Source organism: Pygocentrus nattereri, chromosome 15, assembly GCF_015220715.1.
Source record: "Pygocentrus nattereri isolate fPygNat1 chromosome 15, fPygNat1.pri, whole genome shotgun sequence".
NCBI lineage: Eukaryota > Metazoa > Chordata > Actinopteri > Characiformes > Serrasalmidae > Pygocentrus > Pygocentrus nattereri.
In genome coordinates, this window is record NC_051225.1 from 41,160,958 (window position 1) to 41,174,344 (window position 13,387).

The window sequence follows — 13,387 nt, forward strand, 5'->3', positions numbered from 1 at the left end:
AGTTGAATGCAAAAGTTTGGATGCCCCTGTTAAATAACACGCTTTGTTGAAATTCCAAGTGAAAATAACTTTCTCTACTGAGCACATAATCCTGCACAAAACTGGTGCGTCAAATTTAACACACTGCAAAACAATAAAACCCAAAATGTGGCCTGTGCAAAAGCTTTATTTATTTATTTTTATAATATGTTAAACTCTAACATAAAACTAAAATTTGCATTCAAATTCTATATTTGAGCTTGTTCCCTGTAGAGGATGTTTATTTATTTTCACTACAACAAAACATGATTTGACTGTGGGGTTTGCAGACGACTGTAGTTTCAGAGTTTAAATGTCCAGGAGCTTCACAGCTCTGCACAAACTGTAATTAACTACTAGCTGCTGTGCTTATAGCAACACAATGGCAGATACAAAGATCCATAAGACGTACTATATTGATAGTCTTTCAGTTCCTCGTTTTTGGTGCTGATTCCTGCTTTCAGCTTGACCTGAAAAATATTTGAAAAAGTGTTTTATTCAGAAAAGCTCCACATACAGTTTCATAAGCTGAGCTTATTTATAAACACGAAGAACACTGAAAAAACTTTGTCTAACAAAAGTGCCATTCAGTCATTTCAGTGAAATCACCCATGAACACACATTTAACCTTCTAAACGTGAACTGCAGAGATTAGTTCCCTTTTCCTCGATATTCTTGGGCAAAAAAACCCAAATTGTATTTTTCACTATTCTACCGCAACCATGTCTCATCTCTCAAACTACCACAGGCTCTCCTCTGAACTGTTTTCAGCAGAATCACTGCAAGGATAATAATGCAACAGTAAATACGTCGCTGCTCTATTAATTATCATTTTTATTAGGCTATATTGTGGTCAGTTTACTGTATATATTCCCACGCAAAAAAGTTAAAAGTATGTTTTTACTGATCATTCCAGGCTGTTCAGAATCCACATTTAACACCCACAGAGAATAACTGGTCTCATATTAAATACAAGCTCAGCAACGTTTTTACCTTTGAAATCATCGATTCTCAGCGGAAAAATGAACAATTCTTTTTGTAAAAGGTTGTTTGCAAGTTTACTCAAAAGACTTCAACATTTAAAGAAAACAAAGGGAAAACATCCCTTACTACGTTACTTTATTCATTTCTATAATGACTTGTTGTTAAGAAACATTAAAAGCTAAATGTTTTGCTATTTTTTAATTTATGCTAATGTATGCTGACAGCAAAAATAACTAATATAAATCAGAAATTCACACCGTACACCAAACCACCCGATAGAGTCGGCAGCCTTCTCAAACCGTCATGCGGTTCATGGAATAATCCTTGTATGTTATGTTGTTATGTTGCTTAGCAACCACAGCCTACTCTCAACTAACTACAATGCTTGGTGGATCAATTATTTATTGCTGTCATTAGTAATGATAAATTTACAGTGATGTACTGAATCTTATATCCTCGTTCTCATTTTACTGTTGCAAAATGCAAAACAGCACTTTCTTAATCAACATATCTGCAAAGCAAACACGGCATCCTGTGGTTAGGATGAGTCAGCACTTTTCTTTGTTTTGGAAACTAAATCTGAAGCTCAAGATTTCTGCACACACGTCTCATCTAATGTCATAATGTTAGAAAGTGCTACATTAAGTAACTTAAGGACATGATGGCCCTGCAAGCAAATTAGCCTTATAAATCTGCTGTGTGCTAATATGACTTCATGATTTAGACGAAGAAATCTTCCCTCTAGCCAAGCAGGGCTACTTTATTTAGACTACCAACAACACAATATGAGTAACCCTTGCTTATACAACAGGCAAGGAAAGATAGTCTTGATATTGTGAGGAAAGCATCCAGTCTTTTCTTGATTACAGACACTTTATTATCAGAGTCGTTTTAGTGAGAAAGCACTTGGTATTTATTGGCTGCAGACAAACGAAGAAGAACAGGAGAGAAAACACTACCAGTATTTCCTCCCATGAGCCTCTGTAGAAGACTGGGCTGTTAACGTTCCAGTAGGCACACAGACACTCCAGCCGACCCAGCTGAAACACACACACACACGCACACACACACGCACACGCGCACACGCGCACACGCGCACACGCACACACGCACACGCACACACACGCACGCACACACGCACACACGCACACACGCACACACTTGAGATTCTGCAAACCAAAAACTACGAATATACTTTAATGCGACTGTGACTTTTGAAGAGTCGAAATGAACTAAAATAACAAATGTACCGAAACCAATAACATTACTGATAATACATGAAAGCCAGTGTTTATCATGATATAAATGTGTTGGTGAATAATTTTTTTGTTAATTAAAGGAGCATTTTCATGTTTTACCTTATAGATGATTTTAGCAGCTTCATTGAGAATGCAAGCCCTCCAGTTCTCATCTGTTGTCTGTGAATGGAGTAATAGAAATGTCAGTATTAAGGGGTCATCAGATCTAAAGCCAGAGCTCAATATATTATTTGTGGAGTTAGGCAGCGGCTCGCAGTGCAGCTCTATGTCCCTCACCTTCAGAGAGTTTTCACGATTTTAAAGCGTTTTTATGTTTTTGTTCATCAATATTGATCAATGTTTTCTCACTACAATACCCAGCATGCATTGGGAATCCCTGCAATGCTTAACTGAACGTTCTGCTGACCAAAGGCACTGATCTCTAATAAACACAGCCAAGTCGGCATTCGAGTAACTTTTACCTCTGTTGTCAAACAAAATAGCAAAGAAAACACCGAGTCTCTAATCTTTCCTTCTGCACTACCAGCTAAAGAAAATAAAAATATTTAACAGCCCAAAAAATCCACCCCTAAAACAGCAGATGTTTCTCAAAAGCTCCTCCCACCATAGCAGCACAGGAAATGGGGGTTTTCCTTTTCTTTAAACTAGAAAGTCTCACTGTACAGATTCCTGTGGCACTGCTACACGAGGCAAGCAAACGTGTTTACAACAGACATAACAATGATTACATTTTCCAGTGGTTTCCTTTAAAATATATTAGACTGCAGTTTTAAATAAAGAAGAATGTATGTGAGAGACAGATCACCTGCAGGCTGAGTTCTGAAAGCGTTACACCCATGGAGAGAGGCCTCTCAGGGTCCGACACCTGAAGTCAGTGAGTAGATTACTAATTACACACACTCCATGCACATTAACACTTCACGTGCATTAAAACAAACATATTTAAGTGTGTCTTTCTGATGGATCACATCCACACACACATACACACTACTTACATCGTCCTCATATCTGATGTGGATGCTGGTGATCTTGACCTGAAGATTTTTGATGACTTGCGTGGCCAGTTTCTCTGCAAATGTGTCTTTTTTCTCTTCCTGGGACTTTTCTACAAAATAAACAGAGAAATAATGAGTTAACAATAATTTCAACACAAAAACTGACCTCCAGTCATTTACTGTAATCTTATTCACAGAGGAATACACGGACACCAAGCCCTGAATCGCCAGTCAAGGAGTTCAGAGTAACTACTAACAATATAGTCATATTCTGGGTACAGTGGGAGAGCTAGTCATCAGCAGTAAATCCAGAACACCCACCTGGTTTCTGGTCATGCTTTTTAGACCTCCTAAAGGGTTTTTTATGCTTTTTATATTTACGTCCTTTGTCTTACAGAGTGCAGCATTGGGAGAAAGAGAACAGTCAATAAAGCAGAAGAACACTAAGAGCATTCATACGCCTGTGTAAGTACAGATGGACAAAAAGCACACGCAAAAAACTTCCAGCTAAGGGGCACACATGCACGTGCACACACACACACACACACACACACACGCACACACATATATACATAAAAGAAGCAGAAAATAAGTTTATCAGTCAAAATGTATACATTTATTGAACACACTAAAGTGAACACATGAATCTCTTTGTAAGCTACAGCAGTACATGGATAAGGCTGTGTACGTACCACGTGGGACGTCCTTATAGACATAATTTTCCAGATTAAACACAAACTCTCCCACCTGAGAGTCTGCAGTCAGGCAGGGCAGCACAAAGCAAATATATATCAAATAATTAGCAGGAGAGAGTGAGCATAGACGGATGGACAGATGGATGGGTGGAAGGAAGACTACTGTAAATGTGCTGTAATTGATGAACTAATCATTTTGATCAAAATCATTCAAGCCAATCTTTAATCCCATTAAAGGTCTGCACATGGAATATAGCAATTACAATATGTAGCTATATGACTGCAATATAGCGTCCACTCTACAAGAACACATTTAGCACAGAGGCTGATGTGCATCAGCTACTAAAGCACTATCTGCAGCTTAACCTCACAGAGCCAAATGGATCAGCGTGACTTACGTATTACATTCAACATACTGAATAATATACTGACTTGATCTCTGAGGTACAGCAAAAAAAAGAGTTATGGTATTAAAACCTTACCTCTTCGTGCGGCCAGCTGCAGGGCCTCTTCAATGCGCTGCAGCTCCTTCTGTTTAGCTTCCTGCAGGTAGCGCTCCTCTTTAGCCACATCATACTTAATTGCTTCAAAACAAACACACACACACACACACACACACACACACACACACAGTTTGTAATACAGATCCACCACATTCATTACAGTCCTCATACCCACAGAGTCCAAACAATCTTTTGTTTTGTTTTAACCAATTGGCCTCTGATTGCACGGAAACAGGGGAAAAGGAGAAAGATAGGAAAGAGAGGGATACCCACAACATGCTTGCAACTACAGTGCAGATATACCTAACTTTAATTTAAACTGCAGCAGTGATGTGATTATGATATTCAGGGCACTGTAAGCCATCTGCTTCATTAATACAGTAACTATTAAAGCATCACTGAGTAGAGCAGCTGCTGTCATAAACTCCCAACCCCTGACATGCCCACAAAAACACAAACAACTACATGGATTAGAGGCAGAATTCTTCCTCTTTTCTGTCCAGTACTGAATTCCCTGATTGTATCTACTCAACACAATGCAAGAAAATAAAACAACCCAAAAAAACCGACAGCTCATCTCTCCTAACCTGTGAAATCCTGCTGCAGTCAGCCAAGACCTACCAAAGAGCCAGAGAACTGTCCTCTGCAATTGCCTGTATTAAGGCTTTCTGACTCACCTAGAATAGAGTAATGCCAGGAGACTGGACTACGGCGGTCACTGCTTAGGATAAAACTTGTCACAGTAAAGAATCAACTGAACTCCAACTGTCTTTGTAGCATCAATACTGCCATTTCTACAAGGGCTTTCTTCCAGGACACCGGAGCTACTGTCTAACACTGTTTGTATTAAGTGAGGCGTGCTAAATAAATCCAATTCCACAACGCAACCCTGAGGGAAATGAGCACGTTACCACTGTTGTGTATTTCTCTGTACACACCACACACACACACCCTGCACACACTCTGCTTTCAGCTTCTGATTCATCACTTAAGATCCTCCACTGTCATCATTTAGCATGCATGATTAGCACCAAAGGCGTGTGTGCACAGGTGAGTCACCAGCTTGCAGACCTGGGTCAAATACTGAACCTAACTAAATATTTGCATTTGGAAACACAACTACGAGGTACAGCCCTGCTTCCAATCACGTGACGCTGGGCAAAAATCTAAAGAAAAGAAAAGTCCGAAGACACCAGATTAAATCTTTAAACTCAGAACTTTTACTGTTTACTGACAATCCGTTCAGCACCAAGACACTTTCACTTCTGCTACGGAGCCATGCTGATGTAATAATGTGGCGTGGCACGGTCTTGCTGAAATAAGCACGTCAAATCATCTGGATGGCGGCACACGTTGCTCCAAAACTTCTCCTTATCTTTTAGCATTAATAGTTCCATCACAGATGTGCAGGTTATACATACCACGCTCACTAACGCACCCCACACCATCACGGACGCTGACTTTTGAACTATGCGCTGAGAGCAAGCCAGACGGTCCCTCTCCTCTAACCTGGAGGATGCAGCGTCCACGATTCCCACAAAAGGCCACAGGACACTTTTCCACTTCACCTCAGTCCATTTTAATATTTATTTCTCCAGTTTATGCTTTTTTTTTCCTTGTACTTCTGACTTTTTTGAACATTTAACAGGATGTGGGTCTCCCATCTAAAAAAAGCATTTCACGCTGATTTAAGCTGGTCTATGCTGGATTTTGCTGCTTTGGATATCTGAGCTATTCACTCCAGCATGATCACGCTGGTTGACCAGTATACCAGCAATAAAATAACAAAACAATATCAACATATTAACTTTGATTACTACAAAGCAGCATACTGGCATCCAAAGCACAACATTTAATGGTTTTGCTGGTAACCAGCCATACTGGAATTGTTTTGTTGAAAAATTATGTTTTTAATTATAATCTGTTCATATTTATCCAAGTTCTCTTAGTACAAATACTGATCTGGGGTCAGTTCATGCCTTTTACAATGCACTCTACACAATGCACTAGTACACAGACCTGACTTTGGATCAATATTTTTATTCATAGTTGCTTGATAAATATAGGATTATTTGTATTTGCAATATGTTTTGGACATTTTATCATTCTGCTTGTTTTATTTTATTTCATTTGAAACTTAATAAAAAATTAACTCCTATATGCTCCTATTAACTCCTATATGCTCCTATTAACTCCTATATGCTCCTATTAACTCCTATATGCTCTAACTATGAACAAGCGTTGAACATTTTTATAGCCAACTACATCATTCCCACTTTCAAGTATTTGTCTCCTTTACACAATGCAGATATTTAAAATATGACATTTGCAAATGATCTAACGTGTATTTTCTAGATAGACAGCTAGATGGATGGATGGATGCTTTATTGATCCTGAAGGAAATTTAGCACGTTATTTCTACCCATATGCATGAAAACAGGCTCCATGTCCTTCGTACAAACAAACTGTCACTAAAAAGTAAAATATGGAAAAAGAAAAGATAAAAAGTAAGAAAAAAAGTGCAAAAACAGTACAAAACACAGAGCTACTGGAAAGGCTGCCACTCACAGCGGCGCCGTTTTCCCAGAACACAACATATTTGACCCAAGTCTGTTAAGTGGGCTGATAATTTGCCTCTAAATAAAGAGATTGCTAAACGAATAAAACAACTTTGCCTTTCAACGACACACAAACATGACACCTGATTACACACCGAAACGTTCACACAAAGTTATGAAGAAATTTTGACAGGAGTTGATTACCAGTTAATAAATTTAAGATAATTTATAATATAAAAGATAAAGCAATAATGAACAAGTCCATTTTGAAAAATGTGAGGAAAAATAGCAGAACACAGAAAAAACCTGAAACAGCACCACTTGGTAATCACTTGTAATTGATGGATCCTACACCGCAGCCACCACCCCAAGTCATACCATGTTGTACAGGTCTTACCATTATAAGGAGTGGTAAGTGATTTACAATCAGCTGGAACATGTAAAAAACAGTTCAAATGCATCTTTAGCTGTTTACAGTTACTGGAGTACGTTATGAGTCGATACATGCATTTCAGTCAAAAGACTGTGCTTGTATTGCATTAGTTTGCTAGCACTGCATCAATCTAATAACCTAGTATTAATATAAATGAGTACTAATATTAATGAATCACATTAGGTCACCTGTATTCCCACACAAAGGCCACTCCATTTTACCCATAACAGCAGACAGCACCTTTACAATACTTAAGACACAGCACTGCCAAAAGCACTGTGTGAATATTTCTTTGTAGAAATATAATATTAATCAGAAAATGCCTATTAAGTCATACTTTGTGATTTCTTTTAACTCTGTATGTATATTACATGTATATTTGTTTTACCAGCCACTGATTATTATAGAGTACTATGAGAGCTGCGGTGGCACAAAGGAGGCTTTTCTTAACTTGCCAGGATGTCCTGCAGCATTACATGATAAAATCAGTGTTGGGAAGATCAGCAGGGTCTGTTTACATTGCTTCACTTCTTGCAAAACAGCATCAGACTTTTTCCAACTTGTGCTTCATCGGAGCACAAAACTAGCCCAGAACTCAAGAGTCAGTAAGTCCTCTGCTGTACTGTAATGTAAACGGACAGACAGTAACTTCATAAACAAGACTGGAATTTGACCCAAAATAACCGAATAGTTAAAGTTAAGATTTGCTGAAATCAAGTGCAATAATAAACATGGTAAAGCCTATAAATAACACAATAATAATAATAATAATAATAATAAATTCATGCACCTGGAAACTGACCAAAATTCATAAGGATTGTGTCAGTTAGAAAGAAGCAAATAAGCTTCACAGATAAAAAAAAACATATTACAGTACATTTTTATCACCGTCACTTTACAGCCTATAAAGTCAAGCAATCCTGATAGCCAAGTTATTCTAAGTAAATGAGGTGCAAGTTTATTTCAATTCTCTAATTTTTTGCATTTGCATTGCAAATGTCACCTAGTTCTCCGAGCAGCATTGATATGGTTGGGCTGCAACACCTAATCAACCCTACATCTAGTCCCGCTTCATAACATGCTGTCCCAGCGCTGGCTTTAAATAATAGCTTCCTCTCTTCATGTGGTCTGTGTCTAACAGTCTCTGCAAAGCTTTCTCAAGTGCACCAAATAGCCCTTGCAGATTATACAAGTACAAATCATTCTCAGTCAAATGACTGGATTATGTAAAAGCTTTATTTAATGGTAAAAAAGGTTTTAGTCCCACAGTAGGAGTTTACTGCTGCCACAGTAAGACCTAAAAAGAGCACAGGAAAGAAATACTCACTCGCTCCAGGAACCACCAGGAGATACAGACCGTCTAAGGTAGCAACCACAGCTTCTGTGTACAGGTTCTTCCAGGGGATCTTTAGGGTTAGTTTCCCTAGAACAAATTAAGTTATGTAAATGTTCTACGTCATTATAACATAAAACAGCACTGGTGATTTTCTCAGGGAAGACACTATGATCATTATGATTAATATGACTAGGAACACCACGGAAAAAAGGTTCCTTTTGACTCCAGGGTGACGTCTGAGTGACGACTGGTACCCTGTAAAACATCCACTCCTAGAAAGAGAAATGTCTATTTCTGAAATGCCTCCAAAACTAGAAGACAGTAGTGGTTTTACCAGAGCTTCACGTTTAGGAGTGGCTTAAACTGGAGGCCAAATATTAACCTTTATATTTTCACACTGGCTTTTTACCAGGCAAATATTAGTCATGTTCGCTGTAACTGCAGCTCTACAGCGTGTAAATGATTTTAATAGGCTATAACACATTTTGATCTAGTTAGCCTGTCCTGTCACGGTTTAATTGTCCTCCCCATGTCTGATAAATACAACACACCATTTATCTATTATAACAATGAAGTGACTGTTTTGCGCTATTATGATGTATAAATAATCAAATAAAGAGAATAACACAAATGACCTAATTACAGCAGTTCACCGTCACTACCGGTCACTATATTAGTATAGGAGTATAGGAGCAAGGCTAGCTGGAATTAGTATTGGTACAGAGACTGATGTTCATAACGTCAACGTTTTTCTATCACACTGGTACATAATGACACACTGGCTGTCCTATATTAATGACAATATTATTATATGTCTTAGTATTGTCCGTAGTGAATGTGAAACATGGAAAGAAGCTGAGTAACTTAATTTTTTAGCTGAGGAACAATTTATGAACATAAAGTAGTTTATACTGGTATTATATTATAATGGCAAAACGCCACAGCGTTTCCACAGCCACTGTGTTAAAACGGCTTCTTATGCTTTATATTTCCACAGTATGACTGCTTCTGTTTAATGCTTTTCAACATGCGCCTAACTCAGAAGATTACAGGTTAGCCTGTCAGTAATGCCTATAGAGGTGTGACCCATCTTCCAGGCTGGTCAGTCTAGATCTAGGTATTAAGAAAAACCGTATTCTTACCTAAGGTATATGTACTATGGGCATAAGTCTCTGAGTTCATACACAGACTTCAATTTTAATAATAAAGAGGACAACTGGATAATCATCACTAACTAATAAACGCAGATCAAGTTTAACGGAGTAACCATGACAGCTCTGATAGTGTGTTAATGGTTTAATATGCTGCTCAAGACTCTCAGTAAAACTCTCAATAATGTCTGCCCTGCCACTTTTACACGTTTATATATTAAACTAATATCTATGTACACTAAATAGCACGTTCTCTACATCTCAACCTTTCATATGTTTCTTCTGTCTCTGCCCAGTAATCCAATAATAAAAAAACAGAAAAATTCAGCTGGACACAGGGGTCAAAATCCTGAAAAGATTATTTAGAAAACAGCTCCAGTCTACGGGCCTAAGCTATCAGCACGTACTTGGCAAACAGGGCAGCATAATCTCCTGCACAAAACCAGCCAAAATGACTCAGCAGAAAGAGTGAAGGCAGTAAAGAGAATCTGTCGTATATCATTCTGACATATGAGAGAAGATCACGAGGTTATGACTGCAGACTCAGAACGCACATACAGGAAAACGGGCTTCATCTGAGCGACGCCGCTTAACTCTTCTCTGACAGGCTTCTACTATTTGAAGATAAAAGATACTGGTCCTCACCAACTTGTCCCGCCTTCACTTTAAATGGTACGTCCAGTTCGCTCTGAAAGAGACAGTAAACACTGCTTAAAACACTCACCTGTCGTCTGTGTGTTCGCATTAATAACAAAGCATATCTGCTTATCCAAATCAGGCACAGCCACAGGACACTGTTCACAGGACACTGTTCCAAAGTGCTCCAGCGAACTAATAAAGCACTAAATCCATTCGATTCTGGGCAACGACCTGAAAGCAGCCGTTAATCATCGTAGTTCACACAACTAAAACTTTCATGTTAATTATTTATCTAAGTAAAAGGCAAATTTGAAGACCAAACCACTAAAGCCTGGTTCATCACCTACTGCACCAGATTTAGCACCCAAGAGGATTTAGCTGACGCACCAGCTTCTCACTGGCGGCCAAAGTGTTAAACATCTCTCCAGGCTCTGTGGCTTCACAATATGACAGAGCTTTAGTGAATGTCACTCTTCCAGATTACTCCAGACTGTTTAATGAACCGCACTCACCAATGCGTTCTCCTTCACTCTCAGGTTCTCCAGCACCACATTACCTATAACAATCAACACGGTCAGCACATTAAGCACATTAAGCACATTAAGCACATTAAGCACACAGATACAACAGCATAACACAGAAGGCCTTGATCGAACTGCGGCTGGTGTGTAGGTGTAGGTACAGGTGTTTGAGAAGGACTAACCCAGTTAGACTGTCCTGATTAAAAGCTGTCTGACTGGTCATTTCTGGTCACTTCACTACTGCCCCACTCGCCTCTCCTTGCAACTGACAAGTACTGATGACATTTGCTCGTTATTACCCAGACTATTCGCAGCCATTCCCTGCGGCCGGTAACAGGACGCAGTCAAAGAACTGCCTGGGCTAAATTTGGTGAGTAGACTTGAAAATCTGGATGAACATCTCGAACATCTCGCTAACCAAGACTCTGAGCAGCGAGGCCTAGCGGAGTGCCACAGGTCTGCTGTCTGCCACTCACTGCAGGACTGCCAGGGCAAATGTTTGGGTAAAGCCACAGGGAGCAGGATGGCAGGTAGACACACCAACACAAAGCTGAGCGACGGCGCTCCGACAGCCTTGTTGAGAAATATGAGGCCACTCGCTTCACTTCCTCTTAGCTCTCTGCTGTCACGTTCCCACGAGATACAAAGCTGACAGGTGTGTGACTGAATACATTAAAGCGTCACATAATTTACGGCACGCGCAATTCTACTGATGTTTAAAACAGTGCTGCAGCACTGCGCGCGCAGGACCGAAACAGAACCGAAACAGAACTGCGCAGCTGCAAAACGGCCGCGCACAGAAAGCCCAACTGATCGCAGGCTTATCACGGACGAATGACGCAGCGGGTAATGACCACTCTCTCTGGTCAGGTGAAACTGCCGCAGCGTTGGCTTTAAACCACACAGCAGACCTGCGACTCCAGTCACCCACCCAGCCGCCGCTGACGACCCCTCTAACGACGCGTTATCAGCCAATAACAACCGACCGTGTCGCTTATTCAGCAGCTAAGCCGCCGCGGCCGCGACGGCGACACCGAGCGAAAGCGCCGCGGCTCCGAGCGCCGCTGCCCCGAGCGCCGCGGCCGCGTCTCCGCGCTTTACCTCCCCAGATGCCGATCTTCAGCTGCGACTTGTCCAGGTTTTCCACATAGTCTCCGATAAACCTGTTCAGCAGGTCACTGACCAGAGACTCGAAGACCATGCTGAGGCAGGACGCGCAGCCCTGTCACTGGGTGCGCTCCAGAAACGCCAGGATCCCCCGAGATGTGCGGGACTTCCCTCCGCGCGACGGGCGGTGGAGACGGTATCGAGCCTCTCGGTACTCCACTACGACGACTGCTGTTTATTACGGACAGACCAACAAATCGAGCGAAGAGCGAGGATGGCACGGTGCCCGGGTAGTGTGACGCCTCCCGACATGCTGTTCGCAGATCAGTCGCACAGACCCGCGCCTTCAAAACGGGATTTAGTTCCCACGACTTCCTTTAGGATCTGCTGGGACGACGGGTATCAGAGCCAGAAGCAGCTTTTCCTGTGTGCGTTGCCCTTTTCAGTGGTCTGTGACGGATTACGGAGCCCCGCTGACGTCTGCATAAATAAAAATAACACGTGGCCACGGCTTACTAAGTCGTGGCCATGCACTATTTTTTTATACAGGATATTTTTAGAAATAAAAATAACGCGTGTCCACGGCTTACTAAGTTGTGGCCATGCACTATTTTTTAATACAGGATATTTTTAGAAATAAAAATAACGCGTGGCCACGCCTTACTAAGTCATGGCCTTGCATTATTTTTTATCTATACAGAATGTCTCAGGCCTCCGTAGCTTTTGAGTATTTGTGAGGAAATCAGTTCGTTTATCTTCTCAAATACAATAAACAGCGTCATAAACGTCTCAGCAGCACTTCAGCTTTCATTCCTGTTCGCCTTTCAGCGTCAGCGTTCATTTGGGGTTCTGAGACTTTAAATGACTCAGTAAATATCCAGTAAATATTCAGTAAATATCCAGTAAATATTCAGTAAATATCCAGTAAATATTCAGTAAATATTCAGTAAATACTCAGTAAATATCCAGTAAATATTCAGTAAATATCCAGTAAATATCCAGTAAATATTCAGTAAATATTCAGTAAATGTCCAGTAAATATCCAGTAAATATTCAGTAAATATTCAGTAAATATCCAGTAAATATCCAGTAAATATTCTGTAAATATTCAGTAAACATCCAGTAAATATTCTGTAAATATCCTGTAAATATCCAGTAAATATCCCGTAAATATCCAGTAAATATCCA

At 40.2% G+C, this 13,387-nt stretch overlaps 1 protein-coding gene across 6 annotated transcripts in view; it reads right to left on the bottom strand.

Moving 5' to 3' along the window:
• The window catches only part of vps13c (vacuolar protein sorting 13 homolog C), an 84,630-nt gene extending 72,019 nt beyond the window's left edge, over positions 1-12,611 (bottom strand). For 2 of the 6 annotated variants that reach the window (XM_037545462.1, XM_017721567.2), the window contains exons 1-12: positions 12,194-12,611; positions 11,084-11,127; positions 10,578-10,620; positions 8,773-8,868; positions 4,434-4,535; positions 3,949-4,011; positions 3,578-3,646; positions 3,257-3,366; positions 3,067-3,126; positions 2,361-2,420; positions 1,962-2,042; positions 431-488 (exon numbers count right to left, since the gene is read on the bottom strand). In XM_037545462.1, coding sequence (XP_037401359.1) covers positions 431-488; positions 1,962-2,042; positions 2,361-2,420; positions 3,067-3,126; positions 3,257-3,366; positions 3,578-3,646; positions 3,949-4,011; positions 4,434-4,535; positions 8,773-8,868; positions 10,578-10,620; positions 11,084-11,127; positions 12,194-12,293 — 886 coding nt within the window. In that variant the 5' untranslated portion in view covers positions 12,294-12,611. Of the gene's footprint in view, positions 1-430; positions 489-1,961; positions 2,043-2,360; positions 2,421-3,066; positions 3,127-3,256; positions 3,367-3,577; positions 3,647-3,948; positions 4,012-4,433; positions 4,536-7,409; positions 7,443-8,772; positions 8,869-10,577; positions 10,621-11,083; positions 11,128-12,193 lie in introns of all 6 variants that reach the window. The other 4 variants (XM_037545461.1, XM_017721569.2, XM_037545463.1 and 1 more) reach the window with 4 other exon arrangements.
• Positions 12,612-13,387: the final 776 nt, after the last annotated feature.